The sequence below is a fragment of the Trematomus bernacchii genome, unplaced genomic scaffold, assembly GCF_902827165.1.
Source record: "Trematomus bernacchii unplaced genomic scaffold, fTreBer1.1, whole genome shotgun sequence".
Taxonomy (NCBI): Eukaryota; Metazoa; Chordata; class Actinopteri; order Perciformes; family Nototheniidae; genus Trematomus; species Trematomus bernacchii.
This window is the reverse complement of record NW_022987515.1, coordinates 105,240-123,866: the sequence shown is the minus strand read 5'-3', so window position 1 is coordinate 123,866 and position 18,627 is coordinate 105,240. Positions and strand designations below refer to the sequence as shown.

At 43.4% G+C, this 18,627-nt stretch overlaps 1 protein-coding gene across 1 annotated transcript in view; it reads left to right on the top strand.

Annotated features, from left to right (window-relative positions):
- ndst1a (N-deacetylase/N-sulfotransferase (heparan glucosaminyl) 1a) overlaps positions 1-18,627 on the top strand; it is a 42,628-nt gene that overhangs the window by 21,355 nt on the left and 2,646 nt on the right. Inside the window, exons 2-12 of the mRNA XM_034115832.1 lie at positions 4,217-5,228; positions 7,624-8,106; positions 8,847-8,934; positions 9,316-9,470; positions 10,323-10,508; positions 12,332-12,460; positions 13,869-14,051; positions 14,465-14,561; positions 14,814-14,937; positions 15,692-15,866; positions 17,364-17,534. Of these exons, the coding sequence (XP_033971723.1) occupies positions 4,683-5,228; positions 7,624-8,106; positions 8,847-8,934; positions 9,316-9,470; positions 10,323-10,508; positions 12,332-12,460; positions 13,869-14,051; positions 14,465-14,561; positions 14,814-14,937; positions 15,692-15,866; positions 17,364-17,534 (2,337 nt within the window). The 5' untranslated portion in view covers positions 4,217-4,682. The remainder of the gene's footprint in view (positions 1-4,216; positions 5,229-7,623; positions 8,107-8,846; positions 8,935-9,315; positions 9,471-10,322; positions 10,509-12,331; positions 12,461-13,868; positions 14,052-14,464; positions 14,562-14,813; positions 14,938-15,691; positions 15,867-17,363; positions 17,535-18,627) is intronic.

The following is an 18,627-nucleotide window of genomic DNA, read 5'->3' as shown; positions in this document are numbered from 1 at the left end:
CACAGTAACAGAGCTGGCATGAGCACATTTGGTGCCGTTTGCAGTGTCGAGATTAACAGGATTACCGATTGGGGATTACATTGGCGTCTTTTTTTGCCAATTCTTAACCTTGACCCATGTACAATTCAAACGGCCAGATCAAAGTTGTTTTTGTCCTTTGTGAAGCCTGAGTGTTTGCACAAGAGCTCACGAATATTTGCTCAGGAATAAAAGAAGAACAAAACACACATGCTTTTGTAGAGGGACAATTTTGATTCTCTTAATGAGTCTCTCGGGCGTGTCCCCACTGTGATCGAGCCGCTGTGGTACATGCACTTTGATTCCCAGACAAAGACAGAAAAGTGACAACCACAGTAGCCTTTTGACGAGTGTCCCATGGATTACCGCCCTCTCTCTATTTCCTTCTGCACAGTTTCCATGCCTCTGAACACAACGTAACTCCGCCGTTTCCATGGAGAGCGTGCGGTTGCCAAGGCCTGTGGTGATTGAACACAGAGGGTCATCGTTTATTTCTGTCAGTCAGTGGCGAGGGGTCGGAGACAGGGGGCAGCGGGGGGAGAGAAGGGGATACTGTTATGTCCTGAGGGGCTCTGAGGGTCCAGCTCTCCTCTTAAACGTTTATTTGTCGAAGGGATCACCCACGGCTAGTCCGACCCTGGCCGACAGTGTTAATGTACTAACACTCTTCACAAGCCCTGGGACACTTGGTCCTATACACACTTTAAAAGAAGTGCAACAGCAGTGTCAGGGAGGGAGGAGGAGGAGGAGGGGGGCGGGGGGGGGGGGGGGGGGCGGGGGGGGGAAGAGTGGACAGGACGTGTGAGGCTACATATGGCCAACCTTAGCGTTGTTTATCCAGGGGGTTGTTACAGCTGAGGCTCTGCTGCCCGGTTCCTCATCGTCTCTCATTAATCTAGCAGTATGGTTCTGGCCTGCTTCCCATGATGTAGAGGGAGCGGGTTTTAGTGACCACCCACCCCGAGGAAAAGCATTAGTCTGTCCTCTCGGCCGTCACCTGCTATTGTTTATGCCGCCACTTCCTTCTGTCACCATCTTTCAGCTGCTATAAAATAACGAGGGGACTGTTTTAATTGATGTTTTCAAAGCCTCGAGATTTATGGTTGCCTTAGGGGTGAATTTCCTGCTCCTTTCTCCCACCAATCCGTTTTGTTTTTTATCACGGTTTGGTTGTCGATCATCTTGTCCTTTAATCTGCTTTTGTCTCCCTTTTACATTCATGTTCTCCTTTCACTTTGCTGCTCTTTGTTTCCTGTTATTGGTCTTTCTGCCATCTCCATTTAGGGAAACATTTAGTTCACGTGCACAATTACAGAGCTCATACTCAGCCTCTGCTCTTTCCATATTTTGAGAATAAAAACGGTTGGCTATCAGGTACGCATTAGTCTCCATCTGCCATCTGACTCTCTGTGGCAGACTGAAACACTCTGGTCTCTACGCACCTTTCGGCTGCTCTTTACCTTAGAGAGATGTCTGCTGGCTATACCTCTCATCAGCTAAACATGAAATATTCATGTTCTCTTTTCTTCCTGCTCTACACTTTTCATCAATTATTTTGGCGGAAGGAGTACGGAGATGTTTGCGGTTGTATCTTGGCTTCTTCTAAGGTATACATAGCACAGGAAGTAGAAGACACATTAGGTGATATGGGTGTGCCGTGCAGACATTTAAGATCCATTAACCATTATTCTGTTTGGTCAGTGCTATATCCTCATCTCCATTATAGTCTAATGTAATGTATTCTCTATTTAGCTGACCCAATCTCAAAGCTGTAGCTTCACACTCCAGGCCTTGAGCTTTCCCTCTATTTGTGACGTCTCTGACTCCCCCTCTCAGGCTTTCACACTCTCCCTTTGCCTTCCTTCCTTTGGTTGTAGCTCTCTGTGGCTCAGTCTGAAGGTCAACATTGGGAGGCGGTCATCACTGCTGCGAATTGGGCAAGAAGTGAGGTTTTCTGTGCCTCTGCTCTGTTTGTGTTGTGTCGACATTCAATCTGCTCCTAAGCCTTGTCAACAGTGCCCGTAGAGTCAGGGCAGAGCTCATTGTCGCCCTTCAGACCGAGATAACATCCATTCAGATGAATCATTAACAGAAAATGACTTTAAGGTGACCTTCTTTCTAAAGAGTGGAGCTGGATTTGTTTTAAATTATTGCATTTTTTGATAAAGTTATCAATATACAACACGTCTCATGCATCTGCACAAGGGCATCATGGTACGCATCATGATGTGATGGTTTTACACCGTTCCAATGATGTACACGTGACGGTAGTGCGCCAAGAAATGCAGCAATGCACCAGTGAAGGAGATGGAAAAGGTGACCAATTCTTTATTTGAAGTGTTTTTTCAAGTTTTAAACAATTAAAGTAAACACAAATATTGTTTGATTGTAGGAAAAATCCACAATGCACAAGTAAAACAGGTAGCTTGGAAACATTGACCAATAATATTGAGGTATATAGAGGCCAATTTCTTTTTGAAAGGAATTTTTTTTATGAGAAAGTTTAAATTATTATTTTTGTATTGTTTGTTGCAAACAAAAGTCCTCTCTTCAAAAGACCTTGAGAACTGTTGTCGGGTGTTGTCTCCCCTGGCTTCTCTTCTGCTTCACTGTTTCTAGCAGCAGTCGCTTCCTGTGGCTAATCATACTTTGATATGCCATGACACGAACCCCGATACCCTTTAAAAGACAAACAAACAAGGTACCGGGGGGATCTTCAAGAGACCAGGGCTGTTGGTTTTTGTCTGCTTGGCTGCGATACATTCTCTGAACGCCCACTGTTTTTTCACGGCCTCTCTTTACATTAGACTCTGCCTCCCTGCAAAGAAGAAACTTGGACACGACTCAGAGAAATGGAAGTGTGATTTCTTCCTCTGCTCTTGCAGGGACATCGAAGGCGTCCTGATAAGCTTAGCTGGAAGGCTGGAGGGGGCAGAGCTACACAAGAGAATGCTGACCTTGATTACATCTAAGGGACACTATATGGGCTGAATTTAGTAGTACTCTGTTTATATGAATGATAAATTATTCAATCAAAGGAATATCTATAGGGAGTGTATGAAATGATCTGAGCTTTATCTCCAATGAGGCCGTGAAAAATCTTTTATTGATTGTAAATTTATCAGATGGATGTTTGCAGCTCATAGGATTCACTGCACTGAGCACAGTATGGCCACTTTTGTATTTTTAATGTCAGCCCCCTTTTAATCAAACCTCAGTTTATAGTGTTACTAACAAACCCTTTGATGGCATTATCAAATCTATTTTATGTCTGATTTGTGTCGGATGAGTCTTGATGGGTTTGGTGGTCACAGTTTAATGTCTTTGGGTTGAGAGGGTTGTGACTCTACTCTAATGTGGTATCTAGGGTTTTATAAAGGGTTTAATGTGTGCACCTCAGTCGCTCTCTAGCTTAATGGACAGAGCGTTACCATGCAAAGGTAATGCAGCTCTGTCTCTTTTCTCCACAAGCCCCTAAATGCAGAAATGATGTATTTGTAAGTGACTAGCTCACACCATTTCCATGCTGCATCTTGTACTTTCCTCACTCGGCTTGATGGAGATTGACTAAAAGGCTGGAGTATTATGATAGGTCTGCAGAGTGGGTAGGGGTGTATATTGAGTGTGATAAGGGGGTTTCTCCCGGAGTAAAGGATCTTACTGTTGCTAGGTCTCTCTGTCACTGTCACCCACTCCTCTGCTCTTGGATTGCTTCCCTACCGAATGCTTGCTTTTCTCCTGCTCTCCATTCTCGGCGTGATACCGTTGAGGATTTGAGGGAAATAGAAGGCGAGTGTCCCCGCGGGTGATGGCTTCACCTGTATGCAGTCGCACATTCCTATCGGACTGAATCAGGAATTGGCTCGCCCTCAGCCTTTGTTGTCACTCACATTCTGCCTATCGATTGTGTGGAGGCTGCGTGAGCGAATGTTTTTTGTGTGTGTTTTTGTTTGCGTACACAGGGGTTATGAGCGCGTGTGTGTGTGGGGGGAAATTGGCAGCTTTAACTGTGTGTAGGTGAATGCAGGGACTACTTTGGAAGTGAACTTTTAGAGCGTTGGCACTGGCAGTATACACACATCTCCCACACACAGCTAAACCCACACAACAACAGAAAGCAATATGTCGTTTGTTCTATAGAAACCGTTGCTGTGCTTTAAGATTTTGACATCATTTTCTTCTTTTTGTTGTTTTCTAGGTGATGAGATTCGATCCTGAGGGAATGCTGAGATGACCTGCATGACATTGCTTTTCTCAAGAGATCATTCTCCAATCAAAAGAGCGGGGGGAAATCTCACCGGGACATGGTTGGCAGGTTCACATGATGGACAGGTGATGGAGTCTTCCATCATCTTTCTCCACCAGTGATTCGGGCAGCCAGCCTTCCCTCTAAGGCGCAAGTGTGTACCAGCGGTCCAAGGCCCCCTATTTCTCTGCCATGGTGACATAAGCAGCGCTGCAATATGAGGGAGAGCCAAAGTGAGACCGTCTCATTTCTTTCTCCAGTAGCTGCTGCAGCTGCTCCCTTGACGCCGTTTGTGTTTAACTCAATAGAAAGACTGAGTTTGTTGTGAGGTACCCCTGCTCGCTGTTTTCTACCCTCACCGAGATAGACTGTCCCCGTGTTGCTGGGCTGGTGGGGCGGAGTGGTGTGGCGTGAGACGATGCTGGGATGCGTGACACGCCTCCGTCGGCTGGTCCGTCTCCTCCCTCTGCAGACCTCCCTCCTCCTCCTCTTCCTCTTTTGCACCGTGAGTGTCTTCATCTCTGCCTACTTCCTCTATGGCGTCAAGCGGGAGTTGGAGCCGTCGGGAGGGGGCGTGTCGGGGGCAGAGGGAGCCTCCGCCGACTCCGACGACCCCAGGGTCACTCCGTCACGCCTACTTCCTCTGCGGGGCGTCCCGGGGGGTCCGGGGGCGGACCCTGGAGGGGCCAGGACAGATCCTGTGGTTCTGGTGTTTGTGGAAAGCCAGTATTCTCAACTGGGTCAGGAGATTGTGGCCATCTTGGAGTCTGGCCGCTTCAGGTACCGGACTGAAATCTCCCCCGGTAAAGGGGACATGCCCACACTGACGGACAAAGAGAGGGGGCGTTTCACTCTGGTGATTTATGAGAACATTCTCAAGTATGTTAACTTGGACGCCTGGAACCGAGAGCTGCTGGACAAGTACTGCGTGGAATATGGAGTGGGCATCATTGGCTTCTTCAAGGTTAGGACAACACCACACTCCCTCCCTCCCTCCCCCTCCCTCCCTCCCCCCTCCCCCTCCCTCCTCTCACTGACACCTTCTGCCCTGTCCATCTGGCTCCAGCGTCTCTAAGGAGATTGGATTCACACGGTTGGAAAGACCTGCCTGGTCCATATCACTCTTTCTGATGTTCTATCTATTTCTTGTTTTCCTTTATTCTGCTATCTGGTCTACTTTACTCTTCTTGCCAAGTCTCTTGTTTTTTCTTCTTTGCTTTAGTTTCTCTGCTTTCTCTGTACCTCGTTCTTCCTCTGTATCTCTCTCACTCTGTCTCTCCTCTCTCTCTCTGTTATCCCTAGCTGAGACTGTTTGCCTGAGGCCTATTTTCAGGTCTTATAGTTTTAATCACCATCTCTGAGCCATGGAAAGAATATAGATAGAGATATGGAGGAATAGATGGTGGTGCCGTGATGTAAGGCGGTGTAGGTGAAGGTTAGGAATGAGAGCCTGGTGGGATTTACCCGCTATTGGGAGAGGAGAAGTAGAGCGAGGGGGTGCATCCCAATGACCTGGAAACACAGCGCTGCTCTGCTATATTAACCCAAGAGATGACTGTATGCCCAATTTGAGGTTTTTACAAACATATGTATTGATTTGTGTTGCATTACCAATATGCAAGATCTATCTTATCTTACATACATTGGGTCGCAATTCGTTTAAACCAAATTTTAGAACAAGAATTTATATCAAAAATATTTGTTTATGTGAAGTTTTTATATTAACTCTTACTGTGTGTTTTGCCCTCTTTAACTACTCAAAAACCATACTTAAAATACTTATTATCTTGGTGCAGCACCTTTCCTAATTTTCCTAGACTTGCTTATAAACATCATTTTGAACTGATGACATGCTGCAGAAGTCCACTATCGACAAGTACTCTCTTTCTTGGAGATTTCAATAATAAAACATACATAGAGAAACAGATTAATTTATGCAAAAATACAGATAGCCCTTTATCCACACTTGTATAATACTAATTGAGTTGTATTTCTGTTATTGTTTTTTTTTACAGCAGTTTGTTAATAAGAGGGACACTTAGCATACGTAACATCTTTGTTATGGATTACATTCTGTAAATGTCTTTCTCTGGGAATTGCGCACTGTGCTGTGAATCCGTTTTTGGTGAACAAAAGGTATATTTAGTTAGGGGCTATAAAACACAACAAACATGAAACATTTGCTAGATAAAATGTTTTAAACATCATTTTTTCCAAGCCCAGTTTCTGGAAAGAAAGGCCAGAACTCCAAATGTATCTTCATATTGGGTTTAATTAAGGTCAGAAGAAAAGCAAAGGAAAAAATTAATAATTAAATTGGTTGATTTCACAATTATAATATCAACACATACAGCAATGGGGTCAGTGGGGCCAACAATGTGTCATCATATCTTTTTAAATATTCACATATTTCTATCTGCCTCCAAATCCAATCTGTGTGGAGATGTTGACACCACACAATGCATGTCAACTTTATGTATGGAGCTAATTTCCTGCCATAACTCCACAAACAAACTAAACAGGTTTTACAAATGCCTTATGATTCACTAACAAACACAATGTGGTTTGCAAATACAAAACACCATCTACAAACTAATGCATTTAGTTTTGCAAAGAAAAAACGTGTCTATCAAATAAACACATACCATTTTTCTAATAAATCATGTTTCAGAGACAAATTCAGCATAGGTTTTACAAGTACACACATTTTTTTTACAACTACAACACTTCTTTTTACAAGTACAAATCTTTTTCTTCTCACGGCGGAATATTACTGCCAAAAGTCACGTGACTCACTCACGTGACTTTTGGCAGTAATATTCCGCAAAACTAAATGCATTAGTTTGTAGATGGTGTTTTGTGTTTGCAAACCACATTGTGTTTGTTAGTGAATCATAAGGCATTTGTAAAACCTGTTTAGTTTGTTTGTGGAGTTATGGCAGGAAATTAGCTCCATATTTATGATCCTCTTTCTGACGCCCACACATGCATTCTGGTGACATTTGAGGTAAGATATTAAGAGGAAGTCAGACTTATGTATCTGTGGCTGTAGAGATGTGAGAGTATCTGAGAAAGGCGCATTATGGAGAGAGACATTTCTATGAATAATCGCTGAACTCTAAATCTTTGAATGTTAGAGGACACAGCAGGAGGTTATTCATTTCAACTGCAATCTCTGGGCACAGCAGATTGAGCGTAGCAGGTAGAAGCTGCCTGATGCCTTCACGTTCGAATAGGCCTGACATTCCTTATTTCACACATGATTGGAGAAATTTGGGAATTATATCCAATACATTTCTGTCTTCATCACTGTGGTGTATGATGCATCTGTTTCTCTCTCTTGTCTCTCCGTTGATCAGGCCAATGAAAACAGTCTGCTCAGTGCACAGCTGAAGGGCTTCCCCCTCTTCCTTCACTCCAACTTGGGTCTGAAGGACTGCACTGTCAACCCCAAGTCCCCCCTGCTCTTCATCACTCGATCCGGGCAGCCCCTGCCAGGTCCCCTCCCCGGGGATGACTGGACTGTCTTCCAATCCAACCACTCAACATACGAGCCTGTGTTGCTGGCCAAGACCCAATCAGCTGACAGCGTGGCATCAATGGGGCAGAACGCTGCTCTGCTCCCGTCTGTGGTGCAGGACCTGGGGCTCCATGACGGCATCCAGAGGGTCCTGTTCGGCAACAACTTGGTCTTCTGGTTGCACAAGCTGGTGTTCGTGGACGCTGTGGCCTTTCTGACGGGGAAGAGGCTCTCGTTGTCCCTGGAGCGCTACGTCCTGGTGGATATAGACGACATCTTTGTGGGCAAAGAGGGCACACGCATGAAGGTGCCTGATGTGAAGGTGAGTTGCTGCATGAGTGTTGAAACTTTATCAGAATTGTAACTGAACCCACTAATGTATTCATAAACCAGTGTTTTTTTAAACAGCTCTTTGCTAAAATATAAGATTGCCTCACACATAGCCTGTGCCACCCTCTGCCAGTCAAACAGAAACCTCGTCTCCTCGCTCCCCTTCTCCTTTTCAATGCATTCGTCCCAGTAGGCCGCTCAAAGCTGACAGGCCCCACTGCTCACACTGTCACAGAAGCTCCACAGCGATGAATATTTCAGGGGGCCCAGGGACATACAAAGAATGTTGAAAAGCTCCTTGCTTGTGTCCCCTCAGAGCAGAACAGCCTGATCACATGTGGAGGCAGAGGGTGTAAGACGAAAATATGTAACTTGCATCAAGACTCCTCACTGGCAGCGCAACAGCGAGCTTTTAGGAACGAATCACACGATGACAAGACCGGAGAAATCTGTGAGTGTGAGAGAGGGTGTGTGCTGGGAATTTCATCCAGCATGGAGATCAAATGAAACAAACACCCGAATCAGAGGAAGGATAAATATCAAACAGAATGGAGGAGAGGAGTGAGGCAACAGGGAGTGGATATTGGATGTTTACCGAAAGAAACTTGCAGAATGAAATATGTATGTGGGCACACTCGCGCTTCGGTGTTCACGAATCCTCATTAATGCATTCGTGCACCAGTATGAGCACAACGTGGTTTGACTCACTCTCCTTTCCTCCCACCCTTTCAGGCCCTGCTGGAGACTCAAAGGGAGCTGCGCACCCATGTGCCCAACTTCACCTTCAATCTGGGCTACTCAGGGAAATTCTTTCACGCTGGTAAGATGCTGCCTGTGAAGAAAAACCTTTGCTGCTGTTAAATCAAGCCGAGATAAGATCATACTCTAAAAGTAAAAAGATACCATTTCTGTGTTTCGATTCACATTATTCAATTTTCTCTACTTCTCTTCTTTACTTCACGCCCTAACTTTATTTTGGTGCCGTTATTCCCCTTACATGCTTCTGTGCTTCAATTTAATATTTGAACTTCTTCTCTTTCCCCTCACACTTTCATTTCCTCCCTGACCCCACTTCACCTCCTCCTCTTCTTTGTCCATGTCCATTTTTATCTCTTTTTCCATTTCCTTTTAACCCCTCACCCCTTGCTCTTCTGTTAACCTCCCTCCTCTCCCTTCTTTCCACCCTCTCTTTTATGACCAGGATCTGATGAGGAGGACCTGGGAGACGACCTGCTGCTTTCCTACGTGAAGGAGTTCTGGTGGTTTCCTCACATGTGGAGCCACATGCAGCCCCATCTTTTCCACAACCAGTCCGTTTTGGCTGAGCAGATGTTGCTCAACAAGAGATTTGCCATGGTGAGTCACAAGGGGCAAAGGTCGGATCACAGCTCTGGGTGAGCGCTGAGTTATCCTTGCTTATCATGTGTGCAAGGTGTTAATTATTTTCTACGGTTGTAATCTTAAGATTTATATCCAGGTTGAATACCTTGGGTTATTGAAGTAACCGCAAGTGTGGTTTAAGACACTTTGTGAAAGAACAACTAGTGTTAGCAGTGCAGCCATAAAAAGTCATGTTTTGTTTTAAATCCCAGTCAAAAATATATTTGCAACTGCCATTAGATTTCATGCTTTCCAGAGGACAGGAGGACACAGTGGGGTTTGTTAGCTGGCTCAGTCAGACTGGAGATGTGTCTGCCCTAAATCTCACAGCTCTCTGTGAAGGCTCCTTCATGTTCACTTACTCCCGTGAAAACATAAAAAAATATATGCTGACAGTGAAAGGAAGAAAAATTACATTGGCATTTTTTTCCATCCCGTTTCGCCTTTTAAACACATGAAACGTTAGGCATCAGCAGTAGGAGGTAACTTAATAAGGTCTGATGTGAATTAAAGAGAGCTAAGCGTAAACTATATAATGAATTTGAGCTGCATTACAAAGAAGCATAATTTTCCTGAATACCTCATGTTTATGTAGACAATCTGAACCCAGCGGGGGAGTGGCCTTTACAAAATAAACTACAAAATTGTGATAATGAATGAATGTTAAAAAAATATGTTGGCTATAAAACGTTTAAAAAATGTGGTTTAATTTTATAAAAAATCCGTTAGAGCCTTAATATCTTGGGAACATTACAGGTAGAATTCTTTTTTTAGAATTTGCTCTTCTCTCTGACTCCTAACTCTCTCTCATGTATTTCCCTCTTCCAGGAGCATGGGATCCCCACCAACATGGGCTATGCGGTGGCGCCCCACCACTCTGGCGTCTACCCTGTTCATTTGCAGCTGTACGACGCCTGGAAGAAGGTGTGGGGCATCAAGGTGACCAGCACGGAGGAATACCCCCACCTGAAGCCCGCCCGCTTCCGCAGAGGTTTCATCCACAGCGGCATTAGCGTAAGAACACTTTTCATACACACCGCATCCATAAGGCCTCATTAGCTCGTTACCTCTGGCCGATGCTTTCCCTCCACTTGACTTCTCAACATCCATTACCTTGAGCTAATAATCTCTTTCAGGGTTCTCTTTCTCCATCTACATATGCTATCCTTCATTCATTAATCATCTCTCCATCTCCACCTCCTCCAGTTCTTTTGTGCTTATTCTCGCCAGCAGCTACTCTCCATCCTGCATTTGTCCATCATCCAACTTTCCTCTCCGCCTCTGCTTTCTTAACACTAGAACCGCCAGAGGTTTTTGTATACCTAAAACTGCCACCTGGGTCAAATTGACCCGCTATTAGAATGCATTGATTTTCAAGGTAAAATGTTTTATTGAACAGTGAGTTTTGATCGCACAGGGATGAAACGTATACAAATAGAATCTGTGGACTCTCAGCTTTTCATATGACAGGGCTCGACATTATAAATGGCCCGCTGGCCCGGAAGCATTATTTAGACACCCCGGCCAGCATAACGTACTTTCAACTCGCCCCACAGCTGTTTGCTGCGGAGCGCAGCGCGAGCAGTCTCCCGTGAGCGGGAGCGCACTCCTTCACTACAGACTGTCTCCATCTCTCTCTCTCTCTCTATCTATAACTATCTATCAATATATCTATCCATCTATCCCTCTCTCTCTCAATCTATCTCTCAATCTATAAGGAACTGCAGTAGACAAAAGGCGTTGCTATAGCAACACGTCATGTTTATATGAAAAGGGGTGGGGTCAATATGACCCGCTGGGCGGAAATAGGTATAAATGGCAATTTTTTTGGCGATTTCTTCAATCTGACTTCATATTGACCATTTTTAACAACATAGGGTGCTACATAACACACTTTCAGGAAAAGTCACGGACTGGGAGACTTTAATATTTGATTGAAAAAAAGTTACATACAATAAAAAACAGCTCTGGGTCAAATTGACCCGATTGGCGGTTCTAGTGTTAAGTCTCGTCCCCTAAGATACCGAGCAGAGTCTTATTTTCATTTACGGCGTATATCACTGAGGCAACAGAAGTCCTGAGAAAGGCAATCGTCTCATTAGTCTTGCTATGAGATGATAGTGTAGTGAAGTGAGCCGATGTTGCATGAGACACCTGTCGGAGCAGCGCTGCCCCGCAGGCTTCAGTGCCATAACGAAGACGGACATCTTTGGCAACAGCATAGCAAGTGTCTGCACACAACCAATCACTGAAATGTCAACACTCCTAAAAAACTGCACTCTATTCAACTTCACAGCGCTAGCCGGTGCTGAATAAAATAAGTTATGAGTGCCGAATTAAAGTCGAAGAGATTACATTCAAGAGGTTTCAAAGAAGAAGAAGAAAAATGGTATCTATTCTTTCCTGGTTTGACCTTCAACGCTGATAGGAAAGCCTGCAGCCTCAGTCCAGTTTCTTTGTAGTGTTGGCATTCAGTCAGCCTGTGTGGTCTCGGAGCTTTACTCGCGTCCTTCAGATAACGCCGTCTGAATGGACAGTCCCCACTGCTTACTGATGATTGATATTCACTTCCCCAGACACTCCAAACTGTAAACGCATTTCCATGAATTTCCATATAGACTCACAGTGAATAAGAGGTTTGCTTTGGCTAGATGAGCTGCATAATATGAATGTTATTGAGAGCAAACAATGTGTGTGGTAACCGCCTGGAGTACTGGCGGCGCCACTCTCAGCGGAGGGCTGATGGTGTGTGTTTATTTGTTTGAATGAACTTCTTCGTGATTTCTTTTGGATGTGTGTTGTTTTTTGTTGTAACTTTGTGTTTGTTTGAATTACAGGTGCTGCCCAGGCAGACGTGTGGTCTTTTCACACACACCATCTTCTACAAAGACTACCCAGGCAGCCCGAACGAACTGGACAAGCTCATCAATGGAGGAGAGCTCTTCCTCACTGTTTTACTGAACCCTGTGAGTGAAATTCACATCCACACAGCACAGCTTTTGTCTTGCACGCTTGGAAACCCATTACACTGCTGGTGTGAATTGAAATATAAACGAGGGACGGGACAATGACTAGTCAGTGACTCACACAGTGATGTCTGCGTCGTGCTCTCTGTTTCTACCCTCCTATGAAAGCCTCTTTTATCTAGCGCCACATTCATCAGCATGTTTTGTTTTGCGATGATCAAAAAAGGTTACTTTATAAACATGTGTAAGCACAGTGTGCATGCATATTAGAACTCTCCTCAAATATAACCTATTGCACTTTTTAACTTACAAAAAGTAATGATAATAATACATCTGAATCCACATGAATAATTAACTAAAAAAGGATTAAAGCTGAAACTTTATGTTCAGCAATTGGACATAAAAATGTAATTTGAAAAGAAAATACAATTCAAATGCTGTCCCACATATAAGACAGGGTTCGACACACATTACTCACAGCAAAAATGACCAAATGTCTTCAGACCAGTGCCTCTTCAATGTCAGAATGTTTAACACATTCCAAAAATATCTCCCAAATATTGACCAGCTCCTAAGCTTTCATCCTCACGATATACGTTTTGTTTTCAAGAACCAGGCTCTCTGTTTAATGTTTTACCAATCGGCCAAGCAATGGGTAACTTGCATTCCCACAACACTTTTAATACTTTTAGAAATACCATATAAATGTTACCCTGTATAGTCTGTAGTTGTATTCCTCTTAAAGGCTGACCTTTTTTAACCTGTTTTTTAAACTGTTTTTTCCCATGTATCCATTTCTCCACAACATTTGGTGCATATGTTTAAGCCTGAAAGGGAAGCATTCATCCTTGTTTTCAGTGACTTTCAAGGGATACTGCCCCATTTTGAAGGATCAGTCCAGAATTTCCATAAAACCATAACCAGGCGCTCATATGAACATTGCAACAGTTTTTGATTGCTGTAAATATTCCTCTTGCACTAAAGAGATTAGTTTCTGAAGTAATTAAAGGATCTGTGAGGTTTGACATTTTGTCGGTTGACAAAGCCATTCATCAACTGTTTCAACGCCAACTAAATATCATTACTGCTTATTTATTTATTTATTTATTTTAACAGGATATTCTTATTGATTCCTGGCCATAATGGCATCATAGCAGTCTCACATGAAATACAAAAAAATAGACTTAAAATAAAACAACAAACAACATAAGAAATGTCACATATAGGAAAGAGACTTGAACAAACAGCAAATTACTTCAAACACTAAATTAGCAGTTCAGTAACAGGATAGGGACAGGACATTAACATTCAGTGTTTAAATAATATACACAGTTCATACCACCTAAACCAAACTGAGTTAACTTTCCTCCTTCTAAATATTACTCTGCTTGTTCCTTCCCATTCACAGATTAGTATCTTCATGACCCATCTGTCAAACTACGGGAACGATCGGCTCGGCCTGTACACCTTTAAGAGCCTGGTGATGTTCCTCCAGACGTGGACCAACCTGAAGATACAGACCCTGCCCCCCATCCAGCTGGCCCAGAAGTACTTCAGCCTGTTCCCCTCTGAGAGGGATCCACTCTGGCAGGTGAGGAAGATTTTTGACATGTGAAATTAGCATATAGTAGTCATTTTTTACAGATGTCAGTGATGGAATGATGCAATAACAGAAAAGTAAGGCAGACAACTATTGTACAAAACACATTGCATCCCTTAAAATATGACGTCAAGCAGTAATAGCTTAAATGCTTCTCAGTGCGTCCAATATGCAGAAACAGGGTGTGTATGTCTTAAGCAATGAGTAATACAATGATTTATTAATGTATGGAGAGCTCTGTTGGTACCCATCTGAACATATTTTATTTAATACGTCTCCTTTGTTAGATCAAGACGAACCTAAACTTGCGTTATTTTGTCTCGTTAAATGTATGTATTTGTTTGTATGAATTCTGTTAGAACCACACCTAAAACAAAGGAATGTTTATCTTTTCGTGGCTACAGGATCCCTGTGAGGACAAAAGGCACAAGGACATCTGGTCCAAAGAGAAAACATGTGACCGCTTCCCCAAACTGCTCGTCATCGGGCCTCAGAAGACAGGTGAGACACAGTGCTTCAGCACCCCCTACAGGAGGAGTTGGAAATGATTAGATCTGAAGTTCATCACTCAGTTCAAAGCAGAAGTTGAGTGATGTTCTAAGTGGGTTGAATTAGGTTTTGATATGTCTTTGAAAATCAAAGGGAATGGCAGTAGATTGTGATTTGTTTTCAGGGTGTTACAGGATATGCACTCCCTTTAACCTTTTGCTATTTTCTTTCATCTTTTCTACACGGCTTTTTCCCGCCTCTCAGGGACGACAGCTCTCTACTTGTTTCTTGGCATGCACCCGGACCTGACCAGTAACTATCCAAGCAAGGAGACCTTTGAGGAGATCCAGTTCTTCAATGGGCACAACTACCACAGAGGCATTGACTGGTAGGAAACAACACACACTCTCCTCAGTGTTTTATAACAGGGCTGTGCTGGGCAGCATCTACCAACCACATTTAACATTGCATCTCATTTCTAGGAATCATGTTTTTTCAGGGTTTTATGTGTACTGTTTCCAAGTTTTGGTTGCTAAATTGACGGTTAATTTTAGGAGTAAAACTTCTGAATCTCAAATATTTCCTTTCCATATCAATTAGTATAAATTAGGGTAAAATATTGTCCAAAGCATTTTAAGTACAAATAAGCCCTGTTCTTACTTTCTCATTAAATTCCATGATCTGTTAAATGAAAATTAAATCAAGAATCAAAATGCAAATGAGGCTAGGTCCCAACAGAACAACAGATACACTCATTAGATAAATCCCTAAGATCAAGCCAAGCAACGAAAATGAACACCTATTTAGTTAGATATGTAATTCAGTGTTTTAAATGTGCCTGTAGGTTTAATTGATTTGAACCCTGCATCAATGAGAAGCTTCATGCATCACAACACAAACAGCACAACAACACTTTCTTGGCCGGCTTGATATTTATCTGAGCAGGCTGCCCAAATACTAACATTCTACTTGCTGCTAGATGTTTGTGTTTTTTGTGTGCGAGGTGACACACTGTTGCACATGGCCGATCGTCCACACAGCACACAGAGAAACTATCCTTATCTACGGAGAGTACGTTTGACCAGATCAACTCCGGCTGCTTGTAACACTTTGTATGTTTGTGTTTGCTGTGTGTTATCCAGGTACATGGAGTACTTTCCTCTGCCCTCCAACACTAGTTCAGACTATTACTTTGAGAAGAGTGCCAACTACTTTGACTCGGAGGTGGCTGCTCAAAGGGCCGCAGCTCTCCTGCCCAAAGCCAAGATCATCACCATCCTCATCAACCCGGCGGACAGAGCTTACTCTTGGTACCAGGTCAGTCAAAGGAAACCCTGAACAAGACTAATAACTCTTAACCCGGAGCTGTTTCAGGGCATTTTTTGCTTTTGTCACATTTGACTTACTGTGGCCTCCTTTTTTCTGCCATATTTAATTCCTGACTGCAATGGAAACAGCCTAATCATAATGAGAAAAAGAGCCAACTCAAACATGTCTTTTAATGCAGTATAAAACAATTATAATCCCATAAATCAGAAAAAAAGAAAGACTTGCAAGTAGAATTTCAGTTTATTTCACAAAAATGGGTGGGGGACTGGAAACCATGAATACAAAGCATTTCTAAGTGCCCACAAGTGTTACCAAAATAAAATAGGTTCAAATGTGTCATTTCGGGCCCCCAAGTTGCGCTGAGGAGCCCACATTTACTTCACAGGTTCTGTTTAGGGATGCCAGAAACTGACCATGACCAAAATCGAAGATCGGACAGCCCTGGCGAATATTAATCGATTAATCGCCCCCCCCCCCCCGGGGAGGAGGAAAAAAAAAACACTGACAAATGGTATTCCGTTGTTTTCTTTTACTGAAACGTGTACATGGTACAAAAGGGCTCTTCAGTATTAACAGTATTAATAATAGCATCATTGAAATAAATTAAATAAATAGCCTACTTTATGTGTGTATGTATGGGTGTAGGCGAGAGCGCAGCCGGTTAAGGATTAGTCCTGCCGCCAAAAAAACCCTTTCCGAGGGCACAGAGCACTGCGGAGCCTCTCAGCTAAATTAACCGCACTCTTCATCTCCCATTCACTATCGATATAATGTCAGGTTATGGTAACATAGGATTCAGTTGTGAGTGCCGTCCACCCGTCGGTGGTTATCGACACCTTTGAGACAGTTGATAAGAGTACGGCCCGGGACCCTGTAATCTGGTTCCACGTTTGCCATAAACTCAAGGAAACCGCCTCCTTCCACGACGGAGAGGGGAGGGGCGGGGTCGGTGTGTAGCAGGCTGCAGCACTCTGCGCTGCTGGCTTCCTCCAAGTTTACAGTAAAACAAACTGGTGGTGTGATCAATGGTCATTTACAATTATTAATACTATTACTATTATTAGCATTAGTCTATATTTTGGTTGAAACCAAACCAGGAAAAAAAAGAAAAACATAAATATTAATAAAAAAATATATTAATAAAATCGATTTTTAAAAATAATATTCGATTATGGAGACTGTAACGAATAATCGAATAATCGCTGGCATCCCTAGTTCTGTTCACTGCCAACTTTTTAAATAAGACACATAGGATAAGGGGGTCTTGATGAATTATTACTTTTTTTAAGCTTAGATTTGTTTAATTATTTCTGATTTACAGTTTCTGGCTAACTTGTAAACCCCCTTGCAGGTTGTGGTGTTCAGAGGGTTAACTCTTTTAATGCACTTTGCAAACTGCTCTGTTCATTTCTGCATGATCACCATTGTAATATTATTATGAATGTATTCAAGACTCATCCTCCTTCCTTCTCTGTATACCCTCAGCACCAAAGAGCCCACGATGACCCGGTGGCGTTGAAATACTCCTTCCGCGACGTCATCACCGCAAGCCACGAGTCTCCAGTCAAACTGCGGGTCCTTCAGAATCGCTGTCTGGTGCCAGGCTGGTACGCCATCCACCTGGAGCGCTGGCTCAACCACTACCACTCCAGCCAGGTACTGAGGGAGTATTCCTGCTTATGGTGGTGGGCAATATGCAGTGAACAGCCAAGCTAGCTCAGATCTGGGTGTGAAACCTTTTCCCTTTGTCTGTGTAAATCACACAGACACTTTATGGGTGGCTGGAAGGTATTTTTTTCCAGAATGGTTTTGGGTGAAGATGTTTTTATCTCTTTTGCTCAGTCCTTACAGGCAGTGTGTTAAATCCACTTGACCATAAGAGAAGAAGTCTGCCCTTTTAGGGACAGTTTGAATAAAAACAAAGCTATTGTTGCCTCAAATTGACCAAATCTATGATACCCTGACATGTGGTCATTATTTCTTAAGAAAGATGTGATCATTTATCTATTAAAAAAGTATCTATTTCAGGCATCAGGCAGACAGTGTGGTCAAAAATAAATGTGTGTTTTTCAATTTGATCCATTTGCATTGGATTGGTTACTTCAGGGGTCGGCAACCCCTGGCACGCGTGCCAGCATTGGCCATCTGTGTGTTGAACTTTCCTGTCGGCTCCCAGACCGTGTAGTCGAGGAGGGCAGAAGCAACAAGCTTCAGGTTCAATAACCCACTTTAGCTTAAATGACTGGAGAGAGGCGAGCTCTTCTTGGGAGGCCGTTGCATTTATTTAGCTGTTCTTCTGTTTCACAAAATACATCACAGACCTCTGTTTTTCTGCTGCCTCGTTTCACTTCCAGAAACATACATACACACGCTCGCTCACTCTCGCTCTACCATCCACACACACACACGCACACGCCACACCCCTCTCTCTCTCTCTCTTAAAGGAACAGCGATCTCATCTCACTCTGCATGACCCTAATATCATAACATGTGTGTTCTGGAGAATCACAGAACGGACGATCGTCCTTATTATTATGCAGTTTAAACCAATTATTTAAATGTGTTTGTTAAATTCGGTATCATGTAAGTTGCGCTGACAGGTCCACACACTGCTTCCCCGCAGCGAGGCTCCCCGCCCTCCTGTTGATAGTTCACGAGCGTCAAGCTCCCCCCCTTCATATCAAAAAGGTTGCCGACCCCTGGGTTACTTGGATAAGGATGAGAGGTTGTTTCACAGTGGTTCACATAC